The sequence below is a fragment of the Pimephales promelas genome, chromosome 24 (assembly GCF_988280905.1).
Source record: "Pimephales promelas chromosome 24, fPimPro1.hap1.1, whole genome shotgun sequence".
In the NCBI taxonomy this organism is placed as follows: Eukaryota; Metazoa; Chordata; class Actinopteri; order Cypriniformes; family Leuciscidae; genus Pimephales; species Pimephales promelas.
Window position 1 is genome coordinate 3,803,331 of NC_142792.1, and position 20,266 is coordinate 3,823,596.

A 20,266-nucleotide genomic window follows, 5' to 3' on the forward strand; every position below is an offset into this window, starting at 1 on the left:
AATGGAGGTGCCACTATTTACCGGCGCAGATAGCAGCTTATTTTGATGTGCGTTACGACTCTGAGCTCTTTGAGACTCGGGGTTGTTATTTTCAGAGTAATGCTGTGGATTAAACGCAACATCTTATCTTGCGCTCTTGTGATTGTTGAGCTTTGCTGCATCCCCCCCTCCCTTGCCTACTGAAGTATATATGCAAATACATTTGGACACTATCATTATAGGCTACTTAATAGGACTTCATTAAGGTTCCGCCATGCAAGGCGAAAGGAGGTTGCCATGGATACCGCGGCACTTAAGTACAGTATATTATAATGTTTAGCTGCCTGTTATATAATCATTGTGCTCTAATGGTCCATTTCAGGTCATATCGATCGGCGATGAAGAGCGTCATTAAGATGAAGAGAGGCCGGTCTTATGAGTTTACCATTAATCTCTGTTTTTTCTTTACGTTTTGTCTCTTAAAAAGAGAATTGGGGTATGGATAGATCAAGTCATGGTAATCGAGCTGTGATTTTCTTGCCTTGAGAAATGGTAAGAATCACCACAGATGCAACATTCTTGAGCTAAAACCTGAAATAAGCATTTTTTTTTTTGAAAAACAAATAGGTAAGACTTTATTTGAACATGGACGTAGTTACATGTTAATAACACTATGCATAATTACAAGTAATTATATGAGTATCACCTATAAATAATAGCGGATGATCTATTTCTGTTTTGTACATGCCAGGATGGTCAATGGGTGCATATAGGTAATGCTTTATACATTGGTCATGCTGTTTGTTGATTTTGACACAAGGGGGAACTAAAACTTCTGTTAGTTGACCAAGCAGGTGGTTATTGACTCATTAGGGACTTGAATTTACAGCGTTCCTTTTGTTTAAATCCCGTGCATGTATATTTTCTGTATACATGCAGACTCACAGCTGAGAGTTTATTAGGGCTGTTTACAAGAGTCAAGTGCGTTGCAAAGGCTCAGTCATCAGCCGAATGGATCGGAGGCGGAGATGAGCTCAAGTGGATAACTCTCCAGCCAGAGAACAGCTTTAATGCTGCCGGCCTTTCTGTGAGGCCTGAAACACACATCAGACTCTCAGTGAGTGCACACTAGCTCAGCGTAATCTGCTGTTAGCTCAGTCTTTAGTGGTGGTCAACCGGTTGGAGTCTTTCATGGGCTGATGCTGATATCTAGAGCAGGGTGGCTGATATAATACCCATATACTGTGAGGTTTATAAGGTCACACTGAAAATGCATGGAATTAAAAATCTAATCTAAGTTTTGCATTTTTGAAAGAATAAAAAAAAAGATAAATATGTATATATATTAGGGCTGTCAAACGATTCATCGCAATTAATCGCATCCAAAATAAAAGTTTGTGTTTACATAATATATGTGGGTGTATAATTATTTTATATATATAAATACACACACATGCATGTATATTTAAGAAATATTTTCATGTATATACTGCGTAGATTTATATATCATTTATATTATATATAAATATAAATATTTTATATATAAATGATATTTTTTTCTTAAATATACATGCATGTATATTTAAGAAATATTTTCATGTATATACTGTGTGTAGATTTATATATAATTTATATTATATATAAATATAAATATTTTATATATAAATGATATTTTTTTTCTTAAATATACATGCATGTATATTTAAGAAATATTTTCATGTATATACTGTGTGTAGATTTATATATAATTTATATTATATATAAATATAAATATTTTATATATAAATGATATTTTTCTTCTTAAATATACATGCATGTGTGTGTATTTATATATATATAAAATAATTATACACAGTGCACCCACATATATTATGTAAACACAAACTTTTATTTTGGATGCGATAAATCGCTATATATATATATATATATATATATATATATATATAGGTCACTCATTAAATATTCAAATTTGTGACCATGATAATGTGATTGTACAGATGGTCACATTTCAGGATTAATTTGGATCATCTCCACACGTGGACAAACATAGTGGAGTTCATGCATGTTAACTCGATTTCTATAAATTATATTTCTAGTGATCCCAACTTTCTAGTACAATTGAATGGCCGCAAATTAGGTTGGTGCACAATATTTACTTAAAGTTCTGCATAAATTGTAACCATAAGCTTTTATTGCAATTGACAATCCTGTCAGATTTTAAAACTGACACAAGGGGGAGGTAACACCTCTGTTAAACAGTCAAGGGACATAATAGAGATGATAATGCTAGCATGTTCAATTATTATCTTATCAATTGCTAATATTAGCATGCATGAGTTTCAGTGGTTTTTGGTGTTGTAACTGGTGTGATTGTGAAATAAAAGCAGTGCTTAGATGCTCAGTGGTGTGATTTTTGTCGCTATGAACAAGCCCAATAGTGTCACTTGCTCCCAAAAAAGCCCTGGTTTCCCCCCAGTGTGCTCTTGACACCTTCCCTAGTCTCGGGGCAGGACGTTTTGTGTCTGCTTTAATTGAAAATTAATAGTTCGAGGGGTTGCCATGGAAATGATGCCAGCGCTCAGAGACACCAATTCTGCCATCGAGTCCATCCCCCCTCAAACGACACTTTCTTCTGCACGCGCTCGAGAGACGCTGCTGGAATTGTTTGTCCTCATTGACCTTGCAGTCCAAATCCCTGTGAAATGAGGAGGGGAGTAAAGAGAGAGAGAGTTAAGTGAGAGACGGACAGAATAAAACCTGATAGGAGAACTGAGAACTGCTATCAAGCGCTAAAAGCTAAATCGGCCTGTTTGTCTCGTGAAGTGAAGGTTAGGGCGCGATGTTGCCCTTAGCGATTGAGCCGAAATATAAATAATATGACGCGTAAGACGTGATTCATGTGGTGACGCCGAGATCTGGAGGCCTTCCATGCCTGCCAGAGACACCTTTTACACTTCCTCATTGAGCGTTTGCTCTGGTCTGGAGTGGCCTTTTGGCTCGAGCTCAATAGTTTCTAACGATATAATACAGTTAAATAGATGATGTGCGACTTGAGGCTTGGGTTTAGTTTTTTTTTATTTAACTAAATAAATTTGTCATGCTTGGCTTGGCTGGATTGTTCACAACATTTAAAACGACACGCGTGACGTGTGACCTTCTACACTTGTATATGAGGTAATTGATTTTACCAGCAGCTTGAAATATGGAACCGTTTAGTCCATTTTCAGTGCAAAAAGCATCAACGTCAGTCTTTTGTACTTAAAATCTGCCCCGTTTACCAACAGCTGGTTCCAGCGACGTCAACGCGAACGCTTCCCAACGACCCTCACTTTTCAATCTCCATGAGGCGATGGGAAGCCTGCAGCAGATGGACTCGATTTTGCATCTGCCGCGTGCAGACTGGCCTTTGTGCTGCTCTCCTGGGGGAGAGCGCGGCTCTCGTCTCTGCGAGCGGATTCCTGTCTGCGGGAACTGCTAGGAGAAACATCTGTGGCATGCGGGGTGAGGGAACGAGAGAAGGGGTTGACAAACACCATTAGTTCAGTCGTTGACAATACCACAGATACCAAAGCGAAAGATTTTGTGGTTTTGACAACAGGCAGTACATAGTGCAAATAATCTCGATTGACATCCGTAAAGGCAAATTTGCAAAGTGGTTTCCAAGCTTTTTCTCCCTCCTCGCTCAAATAGTTCCCTCGTAAGGACTTTTTTGGGGTTAGTTTGACCTAATAAGGAAAGCAGCAGGCATATTTATTTATTATTTCCACCACACTATCACTCAACTTGCTAAAGTAGCCCTATCATCCATCTCGAAAGGAAAAAGAAGGAAACACGGCGAAAAGTGCACACACACACACGCACACACACCTCCCCACCCTGACAATCAAACCGCTGATTTTTGTGTACGTTTAGTCCTCGGGTGCCAAAACAATCAGAGGTCTGCTTGATTTGTTTTAATTACAGGCGTAAAAATGCCACGGGTTTCTCGGACGTGATCGAGCAAGAGGCGCTTTGCGCTGCTCACATAAATACCGCTGTAAATAGTTCTCTAATGATGGCTTTGACAGTGAACGTCAGCTAGTTTTTTCTTTCTTTCGTTCTTCGTACCCCCACTCCCCACTCCCCCCCTCCTATTTTTTTCTTGCTCTGATGCTGTTGCCTACCAGTGGCATCCTATTCCTCATATTTGATGCAAGTTAATGCTTTAAGGCTTCTAAGAATATCTTCAAATGCCTCTACCTTCGGGGAGTGGGATTGCGTGTCGTTTCTCAAAAGGTAGGTTAATTTTTGTTTTTTCCTGGCTGAGAGTGTTGTGGTTTTTATTTTAGAAAACACTAAGCTTAGTTTGTTTGCAGACTTGCGTCGCCCCCCGTCTTTGAGAAGGTCACATGCTTGCTAATCTCATGAATTTTTAGAAAAGGCAGGAACACGTACCTTGCGTTTTTAGAGGCTCTGGACGTCCTCCACAGCTGGCCGCGTGTGTTAAATCCCCTCTCGGTTGGAGTCCGAACGCAGGAGGAAAAGAAAGTGTGTGCGTGTGTGGTGAGCCGCGCGCTCAAATGAGAGCAGCGAGAGGCGTCTGGCGGAGAGCGATCCGAGTCCCCGGCTCCGCGCGCAGGCTGTGAGGGAGCGCTCAGACGCTGGTGCGCATGGTCACACACACATACACACACACACACACACACACTCGCACACACTCGCTTCTTTCACTCAGCAACTCAGTCAGCAAGACGAAAGACTTCCTTTTTTTTAAAGAAAGAAAGAAAGAAAGAAAAAGAGGGAGAGTAACACTTTTTTGAAGAGCATTTTAAGAGGAAGCACAGTGGCATTTTTGGAGAATTTTGAGAGATGTAATGCTAATGATGCCAGTATTTCCAGTGCGTCACAAAAGGCAGAAAAGCTCCGGGTCGGGGCGACACATTTCCATTTTAGGCACTTTTTTCATTCGTTCCCGGCCGGTCGCTCGGCTTCCCAAAGCCCCGCGTCTCCTATTGGGCCCTGTCTGCGCGCTGTCGTAATTGCTTGGTGACAAGTGGAGATGAAGGAATAATTGTCAGGAGATAGGGGTCGTTTTTTTTAATGGGTGCACTGCCGATTTAAGTATGCATGAGCGACGCGTGAGGGACGGGGCCAAAGAGGCGCTTGTTTATGATGCGAGTCTGTATAAACACAGTTGGAGTGATGACACTGATAATCGCACGCTCTTCCCCGTGATGCACGACTCTCCGCGAAACACCCTGTCCAGCTTGCCGTACCACACTGCTCACCTGCAGGTAATAAAACCACCTTTTCCTCTATCCATCCATCCATCCATCCATCCATCCATGCTTTCCTACTTTCACCCATCCATCGGGACTTTTCATTCCTCAAGGCGTTCTCCGGCTTGGTTTGTGGGCTGCTTTCATCTGTGGGTTAATTGCTGGTGATAATGGCAATGACGATAATGAATGTGGTTATGTGTGGGTGTGTGTGCGCGTGCCGTAAGGTGTGTGTGTGTGTTTCTCATGTGATTTGACTTTGCCTATTTGAAGTGAAGTGTTTGTGGAGTTTATAGTGTGCTGATGGGAAATTAAATCATTTGAGTGCTTTTTATGTTTTTGTTTTTTTTCTGTGTATTTGCAATTAAATATTTTTGTGAGCAGCTATTGGAATTTTTAGCAGGCTTATAAATGTAAGATAGTAATTAGTTTTATGTGTGTATTTTTTTTTATTTGAAAGAGTTAAGTTTTCAGTCTCCTAAAACTTCAACGAGCCTGTCCCATTTTGGAGGTGGGGTCAGTCAAATGATTAGCCCTCGAGTACTAATTATCCCTAGCAAAGGCGGGCAGACAATTTGTTTACTTAAATATTCATAAGGGTGAGCGACGCTGACTATTGGGCTATTGTGAGCATATTATTAAGTTTTTATATGGCTTTGTGCTGGAATGTGGACGTTGTCTTCTTTATTATTTAATACTCTGATGCATAATGAGCTGGGTGATTAGTACTACATATGGAGAATTTACATTGAGAGTTTGATTGTAATAGCTTGCATATTTGGTGTTTTTTTTTAATTATTATTATGCAAATTCACTTTTTTTTTCATGCCCTCTCAAAAAATAAATAAAAAAAGAAAACAACAAACAATATGAATTTTTTTTTTTTTTAATTCCTACATTATTATTTTTTTTTTTTTTCAGAAAGAGCCCATGCCAATTAACATCGCTCATTAGCCGAGGCGGTTATTTGTTTTGAAAGTTTAACCAATCACTTTGTTATGCTAATTGTGATGTAATTTAATTTGAGTCCCGTAATGATGATGCCGCTATTATCCCCATAAATGATGCAGTTAAGCATCACAGCCTTATTTGCATGTGCTTGAAGGGAGACGACGGCAGCATCACTCTCGTTTTCCTCCCTCTGTTCTCCCACGTCCCTCCGGGTCCTCCTCGGCCTGTCTGCGCTCATTGATGATCGGCCTTTTTTATCTGATATTTTAATGCGAAATGAGTCGACTGGTTACTCTCACACCGCACAGATGTAAATTAAATAATTGAAATACCAGACTATTGTAAAATGCAAATGATTTCTTCAGTCGAGGCATCATCACACAGTGAAGTCATGGAGAAACGATTGATTTGTATTATATTTTTCTCTCTCTCTCTCTCTTATGTGCATTGTACTAGTTTGCAATCTACCTCCTTGAGTTCACATTTGCACATCAAAGTGCTTCTTTGTTGGTGAGAGGTTAATTTTTAATCCATTGATTTCATGGCCTCTGGTTTGGACATGCAGATGGCGGCTGATTAGTTAGTGCGTGTGTGTATGTGTGTGCGTGCTCCGGTTGAATTTTTAAGAAAAAAAAAAAAAAATCAATTTGAAAGTCCTACAAGAGCCGCTTCCCTCTTTAAACGCACTTCTGAGAACCCTTCAGCCCAGGCTCTCGCTCTGTGACTAAGTCTCCCTTAAAGACTGCCCATTATCTATTTTGTCGAGGTTTTAGACTCTGGGTAATTTTCCTCGGGAAAGATTATTTTTCTCTCGACCAATCTCGCCTGTTACCGCCCTAATTGGTTACATAAATCTTGTCGGGTATGAATGAGAAATGTTGCGGTGTTGTCAAGTGTAATCTTCACCCTTATTTACCAATTCATTAAGATCTATCGATGCAGGACCAGGCCGAAAGAATGACAACATAAATCAGAGCAGTGGGACATAATGACCCTAATCAGCCTCAAATAAGTGGAAACGTCACCATGAGCTATGTCTCTCTGAGTCGGTGTCTGTGTGGCGGCCGTCCCGGTCGTTAACGCGGCCGCGTGTCCCGGGCAGGGGCGAGCACGCTTGCCCCCTCCACCCCGAGCCTTTTAATCTCGCCCCGCACGCAGCCGGTGTCACGAAGGATAATTGCGGCACCAAATGAAATGAAATATGCGTTTTGAAGCAGGTAAATAGTGAAAGAAGACGGATAAATAGTGAGGGAGAGACTGTCTCCGATTGGAGCAGACAATGGGGCCTCCTACTTTTATAGGTCAATTACTGGTGATTAGGTGGGTTGAGTTAATTAAAGAAATTACCCAAAATGCAAGCGCAGGGACTGCTTGATGAGATACCAGCGTCACTGTCTTGTCACCCACGTTCGGAGAGGGAGGTGCTTGCTGGGTAAAATTTGAATCAAATGGAAAGACTTGAAACACTCACTTTCCCTTTTTTTTTTTTTTTTTTTCTTTTTGGAAGCGCTGGAAAAATCTGAACCGAATCTCCGGCTTTGTTGTGTTTAGCATTTATGAACTGTGTGTGTTGAATTTTTGTCCCCTCAGTCTCCTTCTTTTAATGTCAATAGCCCAGAATTAAGTTCTGAACATTGAATCGAATCACAGCCGGTCTATTTATCTTTTATTTCTTGAATGTGTTCTCATTTTACCACCGATAACAACACTTGATTCGCTTACTTTGCATACTATTAATCCTGAAAAGCGATGTATTCATCCTCCCTTTTCATTTTTTGAACTCGTGGTATAAATATGATTTCCCTCCTGCTCTTTTTTACTCCGTAATCTCGTCCATTGTGAATCACTTTGAAATCCCTCTGACTGAGAAGAGGGGGTCTGTAATATTACATTCAGCTTTAGAGGAGAGTCATTAACGCTATACGGCCAAAAAGGACTGCTGGCATGCGTTGTTTCACTTTAAGACTGCATGTTTTTTTAGGTGTTTAATGATCATATCCTCCATGTCACGTGCTGAAATTCCAACTTTTTGAAATCTGCCATTTTGATTTATTAAGCATTCCCGACTGTTAAATATTGAGAATAGTGGAGCGCCGCGCTGCTTTATTTTGTATGCGTTGTAACTTATGGCAATGATGAATTAATTTCAGTGGAGCACAGAATTTGTGATTATTTTAAATGGTATCCATATCTTAACTGAATCAGAGCGAGTGAAGCTAGCAGACTGTGAAATGTAATTTTTTTGTATTTTTTTTTCCTTGCAATGTTAGGATTCTGGGCACCTGAGCAATGCACTGATAATGACTAGTCTTCTTGGATCACAGAGTCTGCCTTTCCTATGCCTCCCTGAAATAATCATCAAGCTCTTTTTCAGGTCTGTTCTGCTCGTCCTATCAGGGGAGGGGGAAAATGAAGTGGATGATTTCTCTCTGTGTGTGTGTGTGTGTGTGTTAATGTCACAGTTGCAGCCTCTGGTGCCCCTTTTCAGCGACTTGTATAAAACGTCCCGCGGTTTCCGAGCGCCAACTTAGAATTGATATCCGAGCCCCGATAAGAAGGGTGCTGCGTTTGATAATGAGGCAACATTCGCGGTTGTAAAATCAGATCAGCTCAAACAAGCATGAGTAACTTTACTCCTTCATGAGGAGGAGTGTGTGTGTATGAGAAACATCTGGGCTATATTTGTGGCTTTCTCTACCCACACCTTTCTTTGCTTACCCACCCACCCGAAATCACAGGCGTAGCCCTTGAATGTGTTGTCAGGATCCTGTCTGGGATTTTTCACCTGATGGAAAGGACAGATTTGCACAGCCTACGATTCGAGAGCAAACATTTGCACAGCCAGAAAGGAATCGCACGCCTGGTACTGTTACAGCGTTTAAAGCACACACAAAAAAGATCCAAATAACATCTTTTATTCCAGAAATGGAGCGATTTGGTTTTTATACACCTTCCCGAATACAGATTTTCCTTTAGATTATGACTGTTATCAAGATGATACGGGTAATAACGGCTCACAAGCTGTGTGTTTATCACAGCGACTCACTGAAATGTGTTTTAGGGCTCGTCCAATTTTTCCGGTGTCAAATGGACCGGAGCTTTTCCACACTAGGAGGACGGCGAGGGCTGTAAATATTGTTCCAATAGCACAAACCCTCGACCCCAGTGGGTTTTTATGGAAAACCAAGTGTGTTGTAGAAGTGACAGGCGTTCGATCTCAAGGGTCAGAGACGGAGAAACGAGGGTCACGCAATAGAATGAAGACTGACTTTGGGTGCTTGCGGTACAGTCCCGTACTAGACTTCACTCACGCACCCACCCTCCTCGCGTCCGCGCCATGATCGCGAGCGAGGATGTGTTTCTAATTGACATTGTAATTGGCAGATTTGGATGCTGCCTTCAGATGGCTAATTAATTTATCTCACCGCTGTCATTAAGGTTAAAGCAGCACCTGATCTCTCTGAATACACTTTGCATACATCTGCATGAGCATTACGTTCGGTTAGACACCTACACGCCAGTTGTGGATCATGTGGATTTAGAGGATACAGTGTTAATAATGTGTGTTTCTATAATGACAGGATCAGTATTCCGCGTCATTAAACGCAAAACCAAATTTGAAGTGAAAAAGATTTTTGTAGCCTACATCAAAATGTAATCTGTTCTTTGGTTAATTCAAAACATGTGGGAATAATCAGGTTGTCTTTTCATAGAAGTCATATTTGATTTTCTAGAGTGAAAACCGGGATTACGGTGATCCGAAATGTAATTTTAATTAGTGTCCTAAACTCATGCCTTACTTTTTTAGTCTCCTTCATTGTGGCATTAAAAAACACTCCATTACGTTGTTCATAAAATTCGCGTAAAGGCAATCAAGAGGCCCTTCTCTGAATATTTTAAACATTGGGCATGTAAAATTTATGCCTAATTTGAATACTTATTAGTCGCCTAATCTCTACGGCAGCTTTGTGTTTCTTCAGGAGAGATTCGTCAGCACTCACACTGTGTGTGTGTGTGTGTGTGTGTGTCTGCTTCTTTCTCTCTTTCTCCTTGTCTGTTAATCTTCTGCACTTCTTTGACCAGTGGTGTACTTTCTAAATAAATGTACAATCTTTTTGCGTCATAAAACGCGAGCCGAGCCGTTAAAATGTAATTCGCTGATCTGAAAAGCAGCCGTGGATTAGAAGACTGTGTCTTTGTTGTGTCGTGCGTTTGATTAGCGGCGTTCTTCTTTCTTTTTTTTCCCCGTGGCTCGGCTGTCGAGTTACTGTACGCTCTCGTTCAAAGATCGCTGCTAATTGTCCGTACGTAGCAGGTGACAAAATTGATGTGTTTAATCTGTGGAAAGAAGGATGGCGGAGCTGTCAGGGAAATAAATGAAAGTGTTGCAGGAAAAACGAATCCCCTCTAAACATTACACGAGATTAGGGATATTTTATTGTGCGTTAGCGTAATTAATATTGTTTATGTTTGAATGCGCTGAAATATGAGACGGCCTGTCATCATTTTCTGAGAGAAACAAAATGTGTGAGGGGAAGAGAGGAGGGGGGTTCGATGAATCTGTGAATGACGGAGGAGATCGGGTGTCTCTGTGTGTGTGTGTGTGTGTATTAAGGCTCTTGTGGGTGTATTAGCTATGCAGAACACACCTTGAATTGAGTTTGTTGGGTCGGACGGTTCTTTTATTACAGATCTTGCCAGGGTCCATGTGAACGTACACAACATTTATGCAGGGAAAATGATAAAACATTTATTACCAGAGAAGAGGTAATATGCATAATTTATGCTGTTTTAGCACAATCATTAGTGATATTCGTGATTTTTTTTTTTTTTTTTTGCATCCACCACTCTCCTCTGTTTTGATTTCCAATAGATGCCAGTGAAAATTAATTTAATATCTTTTCATTTATTTGCCTGGGTAAAAAAATTGACGATTTTTGCTCTGTTTGAATTTTAATTGCGCTCGGCGGACGCCACTAAATATACGGAAGTAATGAATATTTGAGTATGTGATTAAAATAAAAGGGAGGGAAAGAACAGAACAGAACTACCCTATATGTGACAGAAGATTTTTTTTTTTTTATTCCTCCTCATTTGACTAGCAGGCGATTTTTATTTTGCTCCAGCTAAAAGAAAAGACCATTATATCGTTCATCACAGTACAGAAGCATGTGATTTGTAATTCCCCCTCTTCTCCCCACACCTCCTGTACCAAATTTTAATTTTGCATGATTAGCTGTGCGTCATTAAGCAACTCCGTTCAGTCGAGACGCAACGGGGATATTTTAAGAGGGGGAAAAAAACAACCATGGGATATTTCAAACATGTGCCTATAATTTATATTTAAACTCCATTTGTGATGTTTATCTGTGTGGGATGGTCGAAATGCAAAAAAAAAAAACACAATTCAAAAAAGCATTCATTAAGGGAAATATAAAATAAAAGGCAGGAAGAAACGTGCAATCGTGCATCTCTTTGTATTGCTTCATTTACACAGTGAATGCATAATTCCACCCCCTCCCCCCTTTAAATGCTTTAATTTGCAAAGGGAGCAGGGGTTGATAATGGAAAGCTTTTTTTTTTTTTTTTTCGCCCCCATTTTTCTTTTTTTACCCCCCCTTTTTTTAAAGGGGATTGTAACAAGAGCCTTAACCGGTGCCTCTTAATCACTTCTAGGTATTAAGTCATGATGCAGGAGTCGGCCAATGAGACAATAAGCAACAGTTCAATGAGTCAAAATGGAATGAGCAGCCTAAGCAGCCAATTAGATGCTGGCAGTAGAGATGGAAGATCAAGTGGGGAGACGAGCGGTGAAGTAAGCGCAGTCGAGCTGCTGCATCTGCAACAACAGCAGGTAAGTTACGTCTCTCCCCCCGTCCGTTGTCATCCGCCACGCTCGCTCTCTCTCTCTCTCTCTCTCTCTCCCCCCTCTCTCACAGGCTTCACACTAGACTCAGCAGGCTGCTATTTGACTGACACCCTTCAGTTGTGTGCATTTACACTGGAACTGGACTTTTATTTCTTAGTTATCGTGGTGGTCAGTTTTCGGATGTCATTTGTAGACTTTGTGAAGAAATCTGGGCAGTGTTGTTGGTGAATCTGTTGGAGAAGTGTGCCCGAGTACTGTGTGTCTTTGTTTTGTGGCCACTAGAGGGCCTCCTCCTTGTATGGGCTGCCAGGCATCTCCGGAAAGCTCAACTGACCAATGCGTGTTGTATTTCTGTCTGCATATGCATTATCAATGCGTGCTTGATTATTTTTGACTTGTAAAAGCAGAAGTGTTGTGTGTTGATGTATATGCGTGCGTCTCGGTGCGGTGAATGATGGGTCTGACAGCTCACCAAAAGAGCAGCGTGAGGTCAGGCTGAGCTCAGGGAGAGTCTGCGGGCGGTGTGTGGAGTGTGTGTGTGTGTGTGTGTGTTCACTTATTCACTCTCGAGTGTGTCACTGTGTCTGTGAAAACAGAATTTGTGAATCCTCAGTCATTATTTGTATGATTTTCAAGGATTTCAATTACTTTTTCAACACTTTGGTCGTCATGTGAGTTGTTATATTCAAAAAATGCTTAAAGAACGCCAATAAAAAAGTTTGTTTTTATTTCTTGGTTATATTTAGAATTTTAGTTTGTAATACATATTTTTAGACTTTTTTTAATTTAGATGTAATTATTCTAAATAAGCTTGTATTCGTTTCATTTTGAAGTTTATGGCTGTTAAATGACAGTGTATGTGTGTGTGTGTTTGTGTTTGTGTGTGTGTGCCTGTGTGTGTGTGTGCCTGATTTCAATGTTCTAAATAAGCTTGTATTTGTTTCATCTTGAAGTTTATAGGTATTAAATGACAAGTATGTGTGTTTGTTTGTTTGTTTGTTTGTTTGTTTGTGTGTGTGTGCCTGTGTGAGTGTGTGTGCCTGATTGTCCTTAATAAGCTTGTATTTGTTTCATATTGAAGTTTATAGCTATTAAATTACAGTGTGAGTGAGTGTGTGTGTGTGTGTGAGTGGCTCAGTCCTGTTGCCAGCAGCTGAAAGCAGCCCATGAGCCTGTGGGTAAGACAGGATCAGTGTAGCAGAGTGAAGTGTGTCCCGCGGCTCTTTGTGGGCCCCTGGAACACCCCCCTCCCGGCCACCCTCTCCAGCTGGTGATTACAACAGCACCCCCATCTCCCATTCATCATCACACTGGCCGTCTCTCTCTCTCTGTGTGTGTCTCACACACGTGTCTGATTGGGGTCAATCCCCCCGCTTTCTCATTACTGACTTCTGTTTTAACCTGCACTCTTCACTGTGTGCGAGATCGAGATGAGCAGTGTTTTGTGGTTAACGGTGTGCTCTTCAAACGTGTTTTTGGAAACTTGTATCAAAGACGTTATTGATTATAGTTCAGATTTGTGAATTGTTAGTAGTTGATGATGATGATTTTTTTATTATTATTATTATTTTAAACCTATTGAAATATTTATATTTTATATTTTAGTTTTATATTCATTTTAAATGTGTATATTAAAAATAAATAGATATGCATTTATTTGTTATAATAAATATATTATAAACAGACTTAAATATAAATAAATCTAATAATTTTGAATTACTTATTGTAATTTAAAATGAATGTAAAATAGATGTTTTATATAACATATATTTTTATATATTTATATATTTCATAATACTGTAAACATAAACAATTAAAAATGTAAAAAATTGTCATGTTAATATACATTTATATAACAGTACAATTTACAGTATACAAATATAAATTGGGTATTGACTTTTTAATTTGTATAAATCTAAATTATTATTACAAAATAAATTACAAAAATGTAAATTCATATAAATTATTTCACAAATTAATAAATGAGTCTTGTGCTGGCTACTGTACAAAGCCTGTACAATTCAGAAGCATCTAATCTAAGTATCATTATTATTATTATTAATATTATTAATATTATTAATAGTAGTAGTTTATCAATAATCATCATCATTGTTTTAATTATTATTACTTTTTAACAGTATTTAATATTGTTAAGTTTTATTTTATTATTAAGTAAACAAACAGAATTAGAAATAGTAAAAAAGTATTATTATTATTATAAATATAAATGTATATAATATAAATATATGTATAACTAAAAAAAATTATTTTTAAATAGCTTTTATATCGCAACATTAGATTAGATTAAGCATCACAATACGAAAGCATCTAACAATAGTATTAAAGTTGTTTATTATTATAATAGTATTACTTATTAGTTAAACAATAGCTAATAGTCATAAATAGTTAAACAATAACACATACTGTTATATTAAATCAATAAATTGTAAAATTAAATTTGTATGTTACTACTTGCTAATAGTCTTAAATAGTTTAACAATAACAAATAACGTTATTAAAAAAAGATTGAATAGTAAAATTTCATTTGTACGAAAGTTATTGTTAATAATTTGTAATAAAAGTTAGTAATATTATTCCTGTACAGCTGGATTTTACTTGAATAAATTTTGTGTTATCTGTCTGTAGATAATTCGCACTAAGAGTGGAAGAAAAGGGCAGTGTAAGCAGAAAGAGTGAAGAGAGGAGAGATAAGTACCATAGAGACAGTGGAGAGAGTGACAATGTTTCACGTACAGAGAGCGAGCGAGAGAGCACAGACAGACACATTGAAATGAGTGGGCCAGCTAACAGGCCTCGGGAGGCTTTTTAAAGGGAGGCCAGGTGCTGTTAACTTCACACACTTCCTGCACAGTTCCCTCTCACACACGCCACAGTCAGAGAATTCCTACTACACATCTGCCTAATAATGTGTGTTAGAGAAAGATGACAGATTCCAATTAAAAATAAGTATTAGTAATGTTTTTGTGCATTGCCAAACTTTCTTACTAAGGAAAAAAACACCCGTGAATTATTAATATTATTATTTATTTTCCTTTCAATTTTCATTATTGATTAAGGCACTAAATCCAGGATTTGCACAATTAAGCATGAACTTTTATGGTGTGTTTTAGCTATTTTTTGTAATAAGAACCTTTTTAATGGAATTAGTGTTTGTGACGAGAATGGTTGCCAAGGACATGGACTTCATTGATTGTGGGCTGTTGTTAAATGAGCTTTTAATGTTGTTATATTAATAGTAGTGCATGTATACAAGAAGGTTTGCATTGATCTGTAGATAATGTGATATGATATAATGGACCGTCTAGATGATTGTCCTGGTTTAATAATCTGCGATCGTATATATTTATAGTGTGGTTAGCCATACTCTAAAAAATGAACTTCCTGTCTGGAGAGGATAAGTAAAAAAAAAAAGAAAAAAAAAGCGTCATTTTAATTTATTTCACCTTCATCCATTAGAATTCTGCAGTAATTTTTCTCTGTTGTTTTTTGTGATTTTTATTAGCCACACTTCCATGCATTTATGAGTGGTGTGTCCAGATGCACAGGACACTTTTCATTTTATATATTTTTCCTCTGCTAACAGCAATTGTTACAGGAAGCGGTGTGTAAGTCGCTGGCCCGATGTAAAAATGACAGCAATTAACCCGACATTTTAGCTTGAGGAGAATTTAAGATGAGACGCCTGACAGCCAGTGTCAGCCATATTTTCCCCGTCTTCTTCAGGTTTAAGAGCAAATGAAATTGGAGGTAGTGTCGCAGTTGAGGGAACCACTTGGGGAGGAGGGAGGGGGTGACCACGGAAAACAAATGATCTAAAAAGGACTTATTTTGCTAGAAAACACCTGGAAAATACCCCACAATAGACCATGAACGGAATCACAACAGAGGAAAACTAGTGTGCTAATTGATATTCAATGAGTCTGACTCCATCATCACCCCACAAACACATTAACACACATGCATGCGTTCAGAAGAGGTGGGAGGAGGCGTCTCTAGGGGTCCATTGACTGTCATTCAGGAGGGGAAAGTAACAAAGTAACGCGAAGACGCCACACAAACAGCCCGTCTCCCCCACCGTCCACCGGGAGCTGCGAGTGCAACATCTTCAGGCAGGGTGATGACGGCTTTCGCCGCTCATCAGCCAAATAAAAGCCCCTCTGATGCAAATAACACTTTGCCCTTGAGCATAATTTAAAGCAGTAATCACCCCTGGAGTCTCTACCGTGCAGATAGCGAAAGCGAGGTGACTGTCTCATTTACACTCCAGCACAAAGAAGCTCATTAGCTTTATCACACCGGCCTGAGACTCCTCCACTACAGAGTGTAAATAACACACACACACACACACATACTGTTTCACCAGAGCCACCTTTCATAAAGCTCTCATCATCGCTAGAAACAAAATACAAATGTGTTTTATGCACTCTCGATGGCTTGCTGTTGTGTTTTACGGTGCCATTTCACTATCAGCGAACATTGTAGACGTCGAGCTTTGACATATAGAGGCGTGCCGCCTCTCGCGATGACACTGCAAGATATAAGCCTCGCCGTGACTGATGTGCCTCCCCAGACAACAGCAGGCATTATTCTATTATCGCCACAGACTCAGATCCTGGAGTGGTCACTTGTGTTTAGGCCACATAACATGTGGCTGTATGGAAATTACAGTGTGCCTGCAGTAGTAACTCCATTTCCCATCGGCGTCTCTAGAGACCGGGCGAAATGTCAATCCGTGGCTTTGAAAGAGAGATCGAGCGAGGGACAGGATGAGGAGGAGGGATAGCGAGAGAAAGGAACAGAGTGAAATGTGCTGGAAACAAACACTCATGAACATTGCTCAAGCTTGGGCGGCCCTAGTAGCGTCATGGGGGCGAAACACACACCTTCAGCCTTACAGTTATAAATTCAATAAGCCATGTCTGCACATTTAGGCTACAAACGAGAATTGTTTTATGTGTATAGTTTATAGTGCTTATGTCATGTTGAAATATACGTATTTTATATGCTTATTTGATTCTTTAAATTGTTTTATGTTATTTTATACGTTATTAATCTTATACTATATTTTATACTTGATGGTGTATTTATACTTTTTATGCATTTTTGTCATATATTTTTTTAGGGCTGTCAAACAATTAATCGCGATTAATCGCATCCAAAATAAAAGTTTGTGTTTACATACTATATGTGGGTGCACCGTGTATAATTATTTTGTATATAAATACACACATGTATGTATATTTAGGAAAAAAATATATTTTAAATATAAAATATTTATATATAATATAAATTATATATAAATCTATGTGCATGAAAATATTTCTTAAATATAAGAATGTGTGTGTATTTATATATAGAAAATAATTATTCACAGTGCACCCACATATATTATGTAAACACATTTTTTTATTTTGGATGCGGTTAATCGCGATTAATCGTTTGACAGCCCTATATTTTTTATTTTATACTTTATATCAGGGTTCCTCAAATCTGGCCCTGTAGGGCCACTTTAACATGTATAAGTACTCTACTTGTATGGTATACTATTTATGGTGTACTTGTATGGTATACTATTTATATTTTTTTATTTAATTTGATACCTCTTTATTGATTCAAGAGTGGAGAAGGGTGAAGGCTAGTGGGTTATTAAGAAATGACATTTCCCGGATTCAAACTCCCTTGACCCCAACCGGGCACCACTGCTCAATGTGTTAGCACAGGGGCTAACCACTAACCATTAGGCCACAACTCTGACCAGCCGCTTGTGTTTAGCAATTACGTTAACCTCTGTGTGTAAATAAAACTCCAGCAGTCGGTCGGTCAAGATCAATGACCACTTCACATCTCATTTCCTACTGTTTTGATGTTTCCTAACAGCCCTGCCTGTGGAATTTAATAGCACTGAAATCTATAACAGCCCTCAGGGCAGAAGCCTCCACCAGAGACAAAAGTGACGTATTTTCACTGTGGATTATGCCATCAAAAAACTGTTTTAAGAATGTGGAGCAGGTGCTTATGGGTAGTCTAGTTCATTGCCCAAACCTTGTGTGGCGAACAGAGCAGTGAACCGAACATTATATGTTCTGAGGCAGGTCATTCGGAGAAAGGAATCTTTTAGAGTCATCTTGAACTCAAACTCAATAAAAACATGGAGAGGAAACTGGAGCATCCTGAACCTCATCCTCCCAGTATCTCTGACAGCCTATGACACCACAAACCATTTAACAGAGCTTAAAAAGCTCACATATGCAGATGCCCGGCATCTTAAGCTGACAACCAAGAGGCAGGATTTTCTAGAAGGCAGCTTTGGCGCCTTGTGAATTTAACAAGCATGTCTAGTATTACAGTTTCTCTCCGGTTTATCCATGAATAGTAACAAATCAGCCTGTGAAACGCCTGCCTGGGGATGTTTGTGTGTGATGGTTTTCCGGAACAAATATTAAAATGATGTAAATCTGGTTAAGGAGTTGAGGGCTGCGATTGCCCGAGCTGTTCTCTCTCCCGGTTTCTCCCTCGTTCTATTTACTATGCACAAGGTAGTCAGATGTTGCCACTCTTCCACTTAAATATTTCAATTCCATAGTGCTGGAAGAGAGCGAGCGAGAGGGAGATCCTATGAGTGGCGTCTGGCCTGGCTCATAGCTCACTGCCCCCAGACTGAATACATATGTAAGAGACCCTCTCAGCTTGCAGCTCTTCAGGGCTTTTCAACAAATGCTGTAAATAAGCCCGGCCTCAGCTCGCAAATACACAAGAGGCTTTTCAAATGCACGCATGTGTCACTTAGCCTGGGCTTGCAGGCTTTCTCAGCGGGTGTTATTTCTGGGGGCTCGTACGGGAACATTTTTTATCTTTAAAGTGTAGGATAGATGCTATATCCCCTCTCCATCGCTGTCATTTTGGCCTGAACATCTCCATCGCAAGCCAGAAAACAGCCGAGAATGTCAGCACGTGCAAAGAGTGGGAACTAGCGGCGCACGCCACATTGTGCATGAGAGGGATTGAGTGAACGGCGTGATAAGGAAATGCTGTTGTCGTATGCAAAACATGAATTAAGGTTGTGTGTGAGGCTTCATGCTTGATTTGACGCTAAGCTGATATTGCTTTCACGCTCAAATCTTCCAAAGCTACTTCATTTCAATTGAAATGTGATTGTTATTGCTTGAGGTATTTACCAGAAGTTATTTGATGGATGAATTTGCCCGCTAGGTATTTCCTTAGTTGTGTGGTGACATTGGGCATTTACCTCAGTTTGACTGTGGTTGTTTCATCCAGTCATTTTTATAGCCATAACATAACAATTTTTGTATAATTATGTGTGATGAACAGTAAAAAAAAAATAAGAATATACTATTTCAGTCTTTCTACTTTAGAAGTTTGTGTTTAAATGAATACTTATGAACTTTTTCTAGCAATTTCAGTGAAAATCGTTTCACCATAAATCCCACATCAAACGGTTTATAATTCATCTTGTGTACACAAGTTATATATTATTTGTGGTTTACATTGCCAGGCACGCATGTTCTTACATTTAATTTCTTTTCGATGTAGATCACAGTCTCTTGTTTCTTTTCAAAAGCTGACTTAATTGTCTAGTTATGGTCAGAAGTGTTATGGAAGAAGTGGGGATGCTTTAGGGATGTTCATCAAAGCGTAGAATAAGGGGAAAAAAAGCGAAAGAAGGAGGGGAATTTCTCTCATGGTCGAACTAAGTGAACGACATTGTGATGAATTTTCTTGTTAGGAGAAATTACTTGTACTAAGTTGAGCTACCTCAGCATGAAATTGAAAAAGAAGCATTTCTTGGCCATTTCCATTCTTGATTCAATGAAAGATGTAGATTAGCTGCCGGGAGGGTGAGGGAACTACAAAAGTATGACTTTGTTCACGCTAGGTCTGTGAAATAAACCCCGTAAAAAGGCGTACAGGCCCGTCACAGGGTTTGTTTACGGGAGCGAGTGTAGTCAGGCAGTTAGCCAGATGATTATAGCAGATACATGGCATGTGGATACACAGAGCGGGCGTGTTTGAGTGAACACGAATGTTTATCTGCGCATTGAATGCATCTTAATCGCCGCACATCTAGGGCTATGTGTAACAATCCAAAGCTCTTTGTAATCAGCCTGAAACCCTTAGAAACAGATCTGTCTCTCTCGCTGAAACATTGACTGATAGGCGCTGTGTGTCA

At 39.3% G+C, this 20,266-nt stretch overlaps 1 protein-coding gene and 1 long non-coding RNA gene across 12 annotated transcripts in view; one reads left to right on the forward strand and one right to left on the reverse strand.

The window, feature by feature from the left end:
• foxp2 (forkhead box P2) overlaps positions 1-20,266 on the forward strand; it is a 105,117-nt gene that overhangs the window by 33,673 nt on the left and 51,178 nt on the right. For 3 of the 11 annotated variants that reach the window (XM_089127132.1, XM_039667923.2, XM_039667926.2), the window contains exon 4: positions 11,865-12,042. The exons of 1 other annotated variant lie outside the window; for it this stretch is intronic. In XM_089127132.1, the coding sequence (XP_088983258.1) occupies positions 11,875-12,042 (168 nt within the window). In that variant the 5' untranslated portion in view covers positions 11,865-11,874. Of the gene's footprint in view, positions 1-4,076; positions 4,255-4,715; positions 5,253-8,544; positions 8,563-11,864; positions 12,043-20,266 lie in introns of those variants that run through there. 7 more of the 11 variants (XM_089127131.1, XM_039667922.2, XM_039667925.2 and 4 more) reach the window with 5 other exon arrangements.
• LOC120476781 (uncharacterized) lies at positions 1,866-4,598 on the reverse strand. The gene is made up of 3 exons (XR_005622264.2): positions 4,414-4,598; positions 3,258-3,466; positions 1,866-2,674 (listed from the first exon to the last, which is right to left on the reverse strand). It is a non-coding gene; the product is annotated as an uncharacterized LOC120476781 (long non-coding RNA).